The sequence below is a fragment of the Lotus japonicus genome, chromosome 3 (genome assembly GCF_012489685.1).
Source record: "Lotus japonicus ecotype B-129 chromosome 3, LjGifu_v1.2".
NCBI classification, from domain to species: domain Eukaryota; kingdom Viridiplantae; phylum Streptophyta; class Magnoliopsida; order Fabales; family Fabaceae; genus Lotus; species Lotus japonicus.
Window position 1 is genome coordinate 23,261,606 of NC_080043.1, and position 14,259 is coordinate 23,275,864.

The 14,259-nt window shown below is 36.7% G+C and overlaps 1 protein-coding gene across 1 annotated transcript; it reads right to left on the reverse strand.

The window, feature by feature from the left end:
* Positions 1 to 5,733: 5,733 nt before the first annotated feature.
* LOC130742622 (uncharacterized) lies at positions 5,734 to 12,301 on the reverse strand. The gene is made up of 9 exons (XM_057594723.1): positions 11,887 to 12,301; positions 11,554 to 11,740; positions 11,178 to 11,311; positions 10,953 to 11,065; positions 10,618 to 10,861; positions 9,800 to 9,952; positions 9,618 to 9,697; positions 9,458 to 9,507; positions 5,734 to 6,647 (listed from the first exon to the last, which is right to left on the reverse strand). Exons 1-9 carry the CDS (start codon positions 12,280 to 12,282, stop codon positions 6,517 to 6,519), a joined length of 1,488 nt encoding a protein of 495 aa, XP_057450706.1. The 5' UTR covers positions 12,283 to 12,301; the 3' UTR covers positions 5,734 to 6,516.
* Between the last annotated feature and the right edge of the window lie 1,958 nt (positions 12,302 to 14,259).

The following is a 14,259-nucleotide window of genomic DNA, read 5'->3' on the forward strand; positions in this document are numbered from 1 at the left end:
ACAACATATCAGATAGTCTGATTGCCATCTATATTGTCAATGGTATGTCTTTGGTATTCTCGTTTAATATTTTTAATTTGTATTAGATCTTTACGTTACAAATTTAAAGATTGGTTATGGTGATTTGAGTTTATAAAATAATTAAATTAAAAAATTGCCTCTACTACATATTTTTATTAAACGTTTTCATATAGTAATATGTTAGTGACTAACAACGATTTTTTAGGACCTCAATTTTTATCATGCATCAAAGTGACCCAGATTGGCTAGTCTTACAACGAAAGAAAGAGGTCAAGATTATCAAAGAGTGGATAACGCAATATTATGTTGATCTTGGTGCTCTCAAAATCAGGTGAAAACCTATTGATTCATCAACAACAATGCCAAGAGTGGATGTAGTATTAATTCCCCTCTTTCAACAACAAACTTGATGACTATACGCACTTTCGAACCCCTTGTAACTAGGTTTTTGATACTACATCTAACAAATGTTGAAACTTGATAAGATTCATTTAATATCCTACATTTAATCCCTGTCTATTTCAGGCCTTTTTGACTACATGTGTACTTCTTATGCTCCTGAATTATTCTCATGAGTTCTTTCAAGCGAGTGACCAATATTTTGATTTTAATTAACAAGTGTAACATTTCCTTAAGACTGATTTTGAGGTTGTTGGTTTTGATTTTAGTTCAACCAAATATCATCAACTAGTTAATCTCACTTCCTCTAACTATTTTTATTTTTGTTAATTAGCATCTTTTAAGATGGGTTAACTAGTTAGAGGGAGGAGACTGAAATATAGATTTTGAAAAAGAATGAGACCTTTTCACAAACCTGAAGAGTTGAGTGTACTTACCATTCTCTCTCCCTTCTTTACCAAAAGCCAAGAACTTTGTCCAATCGAAACTGAAGTCGCTCTGTTCTCACCATTGATTGTCGTCCATTGGTGTAAGCTTCTTCCTTTAATAATTCAAGGGGAAAAAAAATTCATAAAATGCTAATCATTAGCGCATTGTAATTCATTGATCACAATAAACATTTATAACCCGCACTTGGTCAAAATTGTATAGTAGTGACCACACCGAGGGAACTAAGACACATTTTTTTTTGGCATAAATATGTTATATATCCACATTCATACCCAATTTTCAGGTAAAACAAATGAGATTCCAAACAAGTTATATATCCACATCCTTACCTGCAAGGAAAAAGAGTAGGAGAAAAACTAAGGTGGAGTTGGCTCCTCAACCTGTGAACACAAGGGAAAAAGATAACCTGAGTACGCACGCAGCACGCACACACATATGTGATTATATTAGAACCTAGAAACATTGCATCCTATAAGACATACACGTTCTCTCAACTAAACTAAGCAATGTGATCTATTATTCCGTCATTTCAATGTCTTTCTCTATTGTTTATAATTATCTCAGTTTGTGCCTCTGCCTTTAACATTCCAAGGTTAGGAAATTTCCGGAGAACCAAAGAACGAGAACCACAAACCATGTCTTCCTCTTATCAATTGCGCCTAAACACCTCAAAACATTCTAATACACCCAAAGACTTGATCACTTCAACTACAAGTGTGACAACTACACCACTTTCCTAGGGTTCATCCTATCATTGAATAAAAGAAAATCAGGAAGAGATCCCTAGGTTTTGTGCAATAAAGATGAATCTAACAGTGCTGCCATTGGAGATAGAAACACAACTTTTTTCTCATGAAAGCCTCGTAGCAAAAATCCAGAGACATCATTGATGCCATAGAGGACGATCCGGGCAACAGGTTTGTGGAGGAAGAAGACATAGCTGAGGTAATCAATGGTTACTTTGAAAATCTCTTCCAAGCAACTACCCCCTCCTCTTACCACTGATCCTGCAACCCTTGTGAGTGGGAGATTCAAAGCAGTCCACGAGCTTATTTTAAACAACCCATACAGCCAAGAGGAAGTTGTTGAGGCCCTCAACTGTATGCACCCGACAAAAGTTCCAAGAAGTGATGGTACCCATGCTCTCTTCTATAAGAAATTCTGGAATATCATGGGAGATGAAGTAACAGACTTGGTGCTCCAGATTCTAAATGGACATAGAAGTCCAAAAGAAATCAAACATACCCTCATTATGTTGATCCCAAAAATCAAGAAGCCAGCCCACACTAGCCACTACCGTCCCACAAGTCTATGCAACGTCCTATTCAAGCTTGTCACAAAGGTCTTAGAAAACTAGTTGAAATTAATCCTCCCTGACATTGTTTCTGAAAACCAAAGCGCCTTTGTGCCCCACCGCCTCATAACGGACAATGCTCTAGTGGCTTTCGAGTGTTTCCACCACATGAAGTGTAATAGGAGCAACTCGGGTAACATACCACTAAAAATCGACATGTCAAAGGCTTATGACCGTGTTGAGTGACATTTCTTGGAGCTCACACTGACTGACTTTGGCTTCCCTCAAGCATGGATTCGGGTTGTGATGAGCTGTGTATCGACGGTGACCTTTTCAATGATGATCAATGGGAGTCCAGATAAATGCTTCTCCCCTCAAAGGGGCCTCAAGCAAGGACTCTTTCACCATTCCTTTTTATTCAGTATGTTGAGGTCTTCTCTGCAATGATACACCAAGCAGTAGTGTCAAAGTCCCTCTCCGGAATTCGGATTGCCCCGAGGGCTCTTACTCTCTCACACCTCCTCTTTGCGGACGATAGTGTGGTGTTTGCAAGGGCATTAGTGCAAGGGGCAGTAGTTAGTCTTCAGATCCTACAAACTTACGAGGCTATTTTTGGCCAAAAGATCAACCTAGACACATCTGAACTCTCATGGAGTCGAGGTGTGCCTAGTACCCATGTTGAAGAGCTCAAGCAGCTTTTGGGAATGAAGGCGGTTGAGAGTCACCATATATACTTGGGTCTTCCTACAATTGTAGGACGCTCAAAGTCTCAGGTTTTTTCCCTTGTGTGGGATAAAGTCTGGAAAAAGTTAAAGGGTTGGAAGGAACGCACTCTTTCGAGGGCTGGTCGTGAAGTTCTCGTCAAATCAGTGCCTCAAGCTATTCCCACTTACATAATGAGATGCTTTGCCCTTCCGGAGTCCTTATGCCATCACATAGAGAGCCTCATCAGCAGATTTTACTAGGGAGGCGACACTGAAAAAAGGAAAACGCATTGGTTGATCTGGGAAAAGATCATGAAGAGGAAGATAACAGGGGACCTCGGTTTCAGGGGTATCAAGAATTTTAACAAAGTGTTACTGGCGAAACAGTGGTGGAGACTAAGAACTAACCAAAACTCTCTTCTGGCTAGGATCTTAAAAGCAAAATACCACCCCTCCAGCAATGTGAATGAAGCTCACCTTGGCTTCCGCCCTAGCTACACATGGAGAAGCATCTTGGGAGCAAAGAACATCATAGAAAAGGGTGCAAGATGGAAGATAGGCGATGGAAGCCAAATGAGAATATGGCATGATAGCTAGTTACCCAATGAACTAGCTGTAAGGGAGAATTATAACACAAATCTGGTTATGGTTTCTGACCTTATTGTCACAACTACAAATACGTGGAATGCACCCCTAATTCAGGCCAATTTGTCTTGCTTTGAAGCGGATCAGATCCTGCAAATTCCTCTCCCCATCCATGACAAACAAGATAAATTGATGTGGAAGCTTGCCAAAAATGGCAAATACTCTGTGAAATTCGGCCACCATCTCATCTAAATGGAATCCAATGAAGTTTTCCCTTCCACCTCGGGTCCTAGCACTCTTTGGACTGATTTATGGGAGGTCAAGGCCCAATCCGGATGCAAGGAACTCATCTGGCTCGCTGAACACAATGCCATCCCAGTTAGACAAGGTCCGTTCATAAGAGGCATAACAGTGGACCAAATTTATGCAATGTGTGGTGAATAAGTTGAATCAGCTGGCCACACTCTTATAATTTGTCCTGAGGTTAGAGCAATTTGGTTTCTCTCACCCCTGGGCCTCTGTTTTGATGGGTCGGTGGACCACAATTTCAAGGTTTGGCTTGAAAATCTCTTCGACTCTCTACCAGATGAGGTACTACAATGGGTGTTCACTCTAGCTTGGGCTATCTGGAAGATGCGAAATTCATGGTTGTTTGATGAGAAGAAGCTGACTCACGAGCAAGTAATTACCCAAGCCTCACTTATGCTCATCCTGGAATAAGAACCAAAGAACCAGAGGGGCCAGGTCCAAGCTGTAGACCCGCCTCTGTGGAAGCCTCCAATGAGGGACAGAATCAAAGAAAATATTGATGCCTCAGTCCGGGAAAGCTTGGGAACAGGCATGGGAGTTGTTTTCAGAGGCCATAACGAGAAACCAATAGCAACAGGCACACGTTTCTTCCCATTTGCTTACGAGCCAGAAATTGCAGAAACAATGGCTTTCCGTTGGAGCCTCACAATGGCAAGAGACCTCGGGTTCAATGATCTTGAGGTGGAAACTGATTGCCTCAGTCTCTTCCAAGTCTGGAAAAGATCGTCCCCTCATAACAACTACTTGGCCTCCATAGTGCAAGATTGTAAAACCATCTCATCTTCTTTCAATTATTGTCTTTTGCTTAATTGTAGTATGACTGTAAATGTTGTGGCTGACCACATTGCTAAGTTAGCGTTTGATTACCGAGATCATGTATGGGAAGGACTTGATCCTCCTCGTACATCTCTCTTGCTTCGCCAAGAAGCTTCTTTTTGGACTGGAAATGAGGTTTCTATCTCTTGATTCATACAAGTATGAAAGTTATATAATAAAAAAAAACAATGCCGCCACTACCACTAGGAATGCTTATATACCAAGTTAAAAAGCTTTTACAAGGCAGTAAAGCTTATACACAATAAATTGTGTGTTTTCTCTTCTTCTTGTTTTCTTGTATTCCAAATGATTTAGTAAATGTCCCCTTAAACTTTGTCTAAATTTTCTTATCTCTCTATGCTATATACTTGTTCTTTAAATAATAATAATAATAATAATAATAATAATTATTATTATTATTATTATTATTATTATTATTATTATTATTATTATTATTATTATTATTGTTATTGTCGTGTACATACAAAAATGCAGTGAAATGGTGGTATCCATCTGCATAGAAGGAAATAATATAAAAGGTGTGATTTTAAGACCCATTGAAGCAAATTGTTACAATAAAACGCACATATAACGCATAACCAATTAACATTGCCTTTCCAACAGATTGATCCTACTAATTAATGATCATATTCATATGGCATTACAACATATGTTTTGAATTTTGATTGGAATTATTCTTTCACATATTAAATGAATATATCTTTCCTAACAAGTCATTATTCATATATACCGCTCAAGAATCGAACGATTGATAAAATGCTCCATGTTACCAACTATCTACAAACTATGTTGTGGCTTCTTGATTTTTATTTCAGTCTTTTCCCAAATATATATATATATATATATATATATATTTTTTTTTCTAGAAAATAGAATTGAATAAAAAATAACAAGTTCAACAAACATCTCTCAAGTAAGGAATAGAGGACAAAAGCAAAGAGCAATAATAAACACCAAAAGGTCCCAATGACAAAAACAAAGAACAAACCTCCCCACATAGGTATTTATTTAATTACTCTAAACTAAATTGTACATTTAAAAAAATAAATGTGATCGAGGAGAACCATTGATAGAAAAGTAAGCTGTTAAGACTAAAATATGCCAGGGTTTGTGATTAAGATCCTGGGTCATTCTCATTGCTTCAGGGATAAAGTTATCCTTGCTTCTTGGATTGAATTGCCTGGTATGGGGAAGGATTGCATCGTAATTTTAATGTCCCGAGGGCCTCTGTTTGGCTGAAATTTCTTTCACCCATTGAGTTTGCGGGAACTTTTTTCAAAGAGGGTCGTTGTCCATTTCCCAGAAGTTATGAATGATTATAGATCGTTCTTCTTTGTCTTGAGTAAGTTGGTTGTCAAAGCTATTGACCATTATGGACCCGAGCGGTGAAATCTCAAAGCCAAAGTTACATTTGGGTTGAATCTCTATCTTGCAGTGCGATTGGTAGATCCTTCAGTTGAGCCTACCGCTGTTTCCAACTTCAATAGAGACCTCTCCTACTTATGTTTGGTTTGACATTACTTATGGGGTCTTTAGAAGTCATTGGAGGGAGTTATTGCAGTGCCTACGTTTATGCTAACCTTTATTGGTTTAGTAACTATACTTATATATTGAGAAGGTTTGTTTCTCAACATTATCTATTAATATATTCCTCTTAAAAAAAGTTACTCACTTAAGAGATTTGTTCTCAAGCTTTTTAATAAAAAAATTTGTTATTCCAAAAGAAGAAGAGTTTTTTTTTTTTTGAAATTATACAACATCATCATCAATAATTCACCAATCCATTGGCTACCTGACATCATTATTACTGACGTGTATTGGTGGTGTATTTAAACTTTTCCTACGTATGTGTAAAAGGGATACTTTTAACTTATTTTTCATCCGATCATCTGTTCAGGAATTTAGCATTCCTTTAATTTAGTTTGAATCAAGATCAGCATGATATTGGGTGATCCAGTCTTTGATAATCTTAATCTCTATCTTCCTCTGTTCGACCAACCATTCTGGATCGCTTTGATTTGCAGCCAAAATATCAAGGCCATGAGATCCTGAAAAATTGAATTAAGTTCATCACACATATATTATTTGATTGGATTATAAAATTCATAGTATTCCCTCCATTTTAAAAAAGTTGTTGTAGAAGGTTATGCAGACAACTTAAAGAGTTTATTAACTTATATATAATTTAACTAAAATATATCTTTATTTAAAGTTGGTTTGAACTAATTTGAGCGAAATATGGTTATTGAATAAGTCATTGGTGAGAATTGTGATAAGTGAAAATATGAAATGATAGATGAGACATATAATATTAAATGAGATCATGGATGAAAACATATATAATAAACAGTCTTAAATTTCTAAAACAATTTTTTAAAAATAAATAAATAAGAGAATAACTAAAACAACAACTATTTTCCAATGGAGAACGAGATACAAGAAAAAACTAAATATATAATTATCATGTTGTTCGTGGCGTATCATTTTTTTTTATAGGCAAATGTTAGTTATTAGTAAATTAGTACAAATTATCTTGGAAGCACAAATCGCTTTCTTTGGGAGGGAATGTATTTAACGAGAAGTGTGCTTTCATCTATCCCACTCTTTTATCTATCCTTCTTTAAGAAGCCCAAATGTATCTCCTTTTTGTGCAAAAAGATTCAAAAACAATTTCTGTAGGAAGTGGTGAGGGGGTGAGAAAGATATCTTGGGTTAAGGGGACACAGTTTGCCGCCCGAAGGCGGAAGGGAGGCTAGGTATAAAGGATCTGGAGGCCTTCAATAAAGCTCTGTTGGTAAAATGGAGATGGAGATTTCTAAAAGATCAACACGTACTGCTTGTGGTCTAAGGTGTTGCATGTTAAGTATGTGGTGGCAAACCGGGTTAGTGAGGTGAATGGGCTATGTGTGGTGGAGGGACTTAAGGACTATCTGTAGAGGAGAAGGAGGAGAAGAGGATAATGTGAAGAGGAAACTTGGAGATATGAGCTCAACTCTGTTTTGGGAAGATAGGTGGATGATGGGGGAGTCTAATTTGAAGTCAAAGTTTAGGAGACTTTTCATTGGCTTGCTCAATCAAAGAAATGGGTGTTTGGGAGGAAGGATTTTGGAAGTGGAAGTTCATTTGGAGGAGATATCTTTTTGTTTGGGAGAACCAATTACTGGAGAAGTGGATGCAAGACCTTAGCGTTGTACAACTAAAACAAGGGGGGCGAAGGATTCCTGGTTTTGGGAAGCTTCCTCAGATGGAGATTTTAGTGTCAAATCCACTTATGAGATTCAGAGTGAGATAGTATCACTGGAAGAATGCGAAGTGTAGCTATGGTCTATACCAACACCTCCGAATGTTGTCTCTTTTTCTTGGAGGGTTATGCCAGACAGAATCCCGACTAGGGAAAATCTCAGGAAAATGAACATCATCCAACCGGGGTTACAATGTATTTATGTCTTTTGTGAGGATCAAGAGGAAATCATGAACCACCTTTTCTTTTCTTATAAGTTTTCTAGGGGTGTATGGGTCTAGGTTTATAATTGGCTAGGGGTGAGGTCAGTTTTTCAATAGGAAGCAAAATCTCACTTTGCTCAACATGTGCATAACTTGTCTTATGGATCAAAACAGGGTTGGTGAGCAGTTTGGGTTGCAATAATTTGGTCCATTTGGCTCCAAAGGAATGATGTCATGTCCAATTTAGGCTTGGCTTGTGTTTAGAAGACTCTGGATTTAATTGAATTCAGATCATGGAAGTGGCTAAGATGTAAAAAGAAGGATTTTACTAACAATATCTATGACTGGGAGTGCAATCCATCTATCTGTTTGGGGGAGGGTTTTGATTGGTATAAGTATTTGGAGCTCCTTCTAAGGCTTGAGTTTCTTCTTGGGCGTGAAAGGCCTGAGGTATATTGCTTATGCAGTTTCTATTGGAGTCGAGGGGTGGTAGTGGTGTGTACTGCTGTGATTGGGCTGGCTGATGTTGATTTTCGCGCTTCCTAAAGGGCGAGCTGCTCCTTGCTGGCTTTGCTATGAAGCAGGTTATGCAGTAGCAGGAAACTTGTTGGCCTACCTCTTTGTTCCCGTTTTTTGCTGATATGTTTTCACCGCTTTTCTGTTTCAGCCTTTGGGTTTTCCTCTTGCTTCCTATTAGAATTAGAAGGCCTAACTCAATCCAAAAGTTATCTCAAGAGTTGAGGGCTGCTCTACCCTTTATAAATACTTGATTGACCATACCTCTAGCCAATGTGAGACTTCTAACACTTCCCTCTTCATCTTTCATATTTTTTTGTAGTTTGAGGCACCCATTATATATGCCCCGTATTTAATATAATTATTTGGTAAAAAATATCTCTCTTCAGGGTTGGAACCATCATTCACCTACAATATTTACTCTTAACTCAACAATGTGATGTACCAATTCTCAACGTATCTAAAGGGGGCATAGGGCAGTAAGGCACTAGCTAGAACCTTTCCCTCTATTATTTTCTCTCATGTAAGGCGCAAAGCCAATGTACCAGCCCATATATTAGCTTCAGTTGCTTGCAAGTACCAATCTAGGATCTGGTTGGAAAATACCCCAACTGAAATTGAGCAAGCTTTATTTGTAGATGCTGCACTATCTGATTAATATATGTGGCATTGAAATTAAAAAAAAAAGGGGGGCATAGGGCCAAGACCTTAAAAAAATTAATTTCATTACTGACTATGTAAATTTATATAGAATAATTTTATTCTTAGCCCACCATAATTTAGTAAAAAAAAAAAAAAGTAAAAGTACGGTCTCAATCGGCACCAACATATAAATTAACGGTGTTTAAAACTGCGGCAAATTATATATGGACAAAGTATCAAAGGCATAGTGGCATACCATTGATTGTATGGACGGCAACAAGACTCTCTGAAATGTTCTTCAGAACCCTGGACATCATGCAAATTAAGCTATTTAAAAGTATTATTTCTAAAACAAATTAAATACTCAAAATAAAACAATTAACATAAATATATCTTTTTGTATTTTACGTACTTACCCGCCACTACTGTATGGATCTCTCAGTCCATTTGAGAAAATGATGTTGCTACCAAACTTTTGAAGGACCAATTTTATATTCTGCCATTTGTCAATTGTCACATAACACGTACAATGAAGCATCATCCCGTTATATAACCTTATATGAATGTTATTGTGAGAAGAAAACAAACAAATACTTACATGACCACCATAGTAAGTAGTGACCCAATGCGCACGAGGTGAGACACCATATTTTGTGTGACACTGTTCGGCAAATGTTGTGAAGTTGAAAGGAGCAGGTTGGAACATACTATCGTTTCCTATGCCGATGGGCATCACCATTTCACTACATGTCTGAATTAGTACAAAGCAAATCATGTATTATTTTTAGATAAAAAATAATCTTGCATAAAATTAAAGAGTAATAATAAGACCCCCGCATTGCGACATATCTACCTTATACGAGTTTAGTGACGATTTTCAATTGCTGCTAAACAAGAAAAGTAAAAAAAGATGTTCAGCATCCTAAACCGCCAGAAAAATGTGCCGTGTGTGCCGATTAGTAGTCGGGACTCACCGCATGTTCAATAAACATTATTGAAAATTAAATAATACACAAAATATGTTATTTGTTTCAGGTTAAAATCCGATGATCTCACTTAAAGCCATCAAGCCAACCCGAGAGGATTAAGCCCGAAATGCAACAACGTAACAAAGTTTTAGACCAACAAAACTATTAATCTAACAATCTCACCTTTTTTTTATAAAAAATCTCACTTAACTACGCTAGTTAAATTATTAGAACTATGTTCGAAATGTTATGCCCGATTGCCAAAATGCTTTTGTAGGTACTCCACCTATTGTGCATCATGATGTGCTCCGCCGCAGGGAGAAAATTTTGATAAGTGATATAATGAGAAAATAAGAGAAAAAATAAGAGAAAAAAGTTAAAAAATGAGATATGAATGAATCAAAACTAAAAATTAAATAAATACTCAAAACATCTATTACAATAGTACCTGCCATCTCCAACCCACACGTGTCTCTGATACATTAGTAGGGCCATTAAATTTGCAAGTGGTGTTTCCGATGTAAGCCACAACGCCTGCATATATCTTACTGAGGATGTCACTCCCTAAAGAAGCTCCATCGATGCCACCACAAATTACATTCACTGGATATCTTGGAGGATGATTGTATTGAGCCGCACGAATGTACATGGACTCTAGGTAGTTCTGCAACTCAAAAGACGAGTTCAAGGGACTGCAACACGAGCTCGTTTGAATACCAGTCAGAAAGTATGAAAAATAACATATCTCAAGGCTAACTAGTCTAAAGAAAAAATAATTAGTACTTGCAAGTGTTGAATTTCTGGCTCAGAATGGAAAGACCATTTGGCTGAGAAGCTACTCTTTTGATTTCAGACTTTGAGTTTACTATTGTTTCGTAGCATGTTCCACTGGCTTCCTACATGGATATCAATTCCTCATCAACTCCCCTTATATATATATATATATATATAAAAAAAATTAATGCATTTGATAAAATAAAAATAGGAAACCAAATTATGGTAAATTACTCGGAAATCCCTTTTAACAACAGAGTAGTAAGCATTTTGTGGCGTCATATTATCGAAGTAGAGTATTGGAGCTGATGAGGCCAGGGCACCAATGGCCAGGTGGGGATATTTGAGCCTAAACCATGTAGCAAGCACTGCATATATAACAAACATTTATATTATGAACAATTTGCATACATATGAACAAATGGCAGTAACATTAGAACATAATTTTAAATTGCGCGTGGTCTGTAGCGTAAAGTGTTTTAAAGTCCATAGCAATGCATCAACGAATAATTCCGCGATGCAGGAGCAACTATAATCGCAATTTAAAACTCTGCACTAGGGTACATAAGTTGAACATAACACTATGGAATTGTCAATCTAAGGAACTAACTTCCACCATATGATCCTCCAACTACAATCACAGGGGAATTAGGGGCATGTAATGTCTTCTTGATGTGTATGAGCACTGCAGCATAATCTGCAATTGCTTGAGCAGAGTTAAAATACCCAAGAGTGTTGGCATCCTTGAATGCTTCTTCCCTTGATCCAAATGGTATTGATTTCCCATAATACCGGTGCTAATTATGAGAAAAAGCAAGGGTAAAAAAATGTCAAACTCAAATTGTTTACGGTAGTCAATCAAGTTTGAGCCGAGAATATATTCACATCTCTGTGAGTCTCAAGCTCAAATCCTTGAATCTGATCACTGAAATTTTTTGGTTACCTCTATGTATACCAAGAGAGCGTTCAAAGAAGGTGCGTTATCAACAAGAAATCCTATGTTTGTAGAGGAATTATCTATTGATGATTCTGCACCGAGGTAGGCAAGTATTGGGGCACTAGAATTTGCACCACCCCAGTACTTGAAATTGATCAAATATCTTTGTTGAAATGTTTGGTAGCTCTCAGGCTTATAGTTGAAGTGATCCAGAACCTGATTGTAGTAAAATGTTTTGACATCTTCTTGTGTATCATCATTTGCAATTGCAATAGGGTCGCGTAAGGTTGTTTCCCATTCAGCAATTGGGCTCAACCTTGGAATCTTCAATATATGTGCTGCAGTGAGATAAGATGAGAATGTGACAAAGATAAAAAGAAATGACAAAGCGTGGTGTTTCATTGCTAAAAGGAGAATAATAGTTGAGGTTTCTTTCTTTCTATTACACATGCAATGACTTCGTCATATATATGGCGTGTGATCCCATAGAGCAAAGTTTGCGTGTTCAATATTGTCTTTGTTTATATCGAATTTGAGAAATAGCCGACTTTATTTTTATAGATCGATAAAATTGACATATCCGCCAATAAATTGTACAAGTCTAATGTAACAAAAATTATTAAAATAAGTTTCAGTTTCTATATCACATTGAATAATGATCCTGTTTAAAAAAAAAGAATTATGATCTTTTTTTTTGAAAATGAATAATAAACCTTATTAGTTAAGAAAAGAGATGATAATACACCCAACAAATGGCTTCTCTCATATCACCATCTCTTAACTGTTTTCTATTAACAATTTAATCAAATAGGGTCCTCAAAGGTTAGCTCAAGTAGTAAGAGTTATGAAAGGTTGAAAGAGTAAAGGGTGAATGAGTCATCAGAGTTCAATATATCACGTATTTACACTAAAAAAAACAATTTAATCAAATGGCAAAGTTAGCGGAATTGTTCCGTTGTAATAAGAGGAAAGTTATTTTATGAACTAGCGGTAGAAATTAAACGTCGCTAGCTTGAGATTTGCGATGGAAGTTTCTGTCGCTAAGATTTGCGATGAAAGCTCCATTGCCAGTTTGAGAGGATAGTTTCCGTTGCTAAATTGAGAGGGAAGGTTCCACCTCAAATTTGAGAGGCAACGGTTCCGTAGCAATGTTGTCTGGTTCCTTGAATGAGCCATTTAAGAGGCTGGGTTGGTAATTCCCTGCTTGATTCCTTTAATTATCCTTTGAGCTGGTTTGTGTTTTCATTGAAAATTTTCTGAGTATTGTTGTTAAATCATTTGAATCTTGTGACAATTTTATATCTACTGCTAGCTTCATAACTTATCAATTAGGCAAGTTAATATTATGCAAATCGTTAGAACAAAATTAGAAGAACAAGAAAACAAGAAAGCAGAACTCAGCATATAAGAGTCACATATTGTCTTCAATTTTTTTAACATTTATAAAGTTTCTCCAATGAAGAATCTGTTAATATGACCCCTGATCACCTTTTCCTCATGTCTGCTTCAAAAGTAGGTTGGCTAGCTTGTAATTTCAGGTGGATAGTGGAAACCTAAAATTCTAGGGCGTTGGGTTTTATGATCACTCTATATTCGATCAAATAATGAAAAGTGAAAACTAGTGGTGGCTAGCTTGGATTTTTTTTTTGTGCTCTCTCCAAGATTTGTGGCCCTGAATAAGTCTATCCTGATTTTCAAAATGCAAAATGGCTCATGATTCAGATGTGAGCTTTGAAGTATGCTAACAAGGATTGAAGGGAATGATGAAAACTATGAAGATCCAAGACATTGATGTAGGCATTCTATTTTCTTTTCTTATAGCTTCCATCTAACCAACATTAATCACTAGAAGCATTTAAAAAACCTATGAGATGAAATTGCTAAATTTTTTATGGTTACACATGTCAATAAAAATTTCAGCTATTGCTTCTCATGAAGGTTTTCTAAATGCTTCTAGTGATTAAATGTTTCTAAAGTATACTCTCATTGTTTGTTAGATAGAAGCAATAACAAAAGAAAATAGAATGCCTACATCAATGTATTAGCTGAAATTTTTCCAAGACATCCGAATCTGCTGCTACATCATCACATATGTCCATGTAGAATGCTTATATGGGGCTCCGTTTTCTGTAATGAGAGTTAACAACATGGTCTAAAATCACCTTATTACTTTGCAATTAGGAACTAAAAAGTTAGAAATGTAGGGAGCAAAAGCAAAGGATCCATATTATATAGGGACTTCAAATAGATTTAAGCCCAAAAAGAACTTGTCATAATTTCACCAGTGTAGTCACTACTAAACAGCTCTGGCAAAGTGCCGGCTATAAAAGTTTATTGTGATAAAAGAATAACAATGTGCTAATGAGATGCATTTTCTGA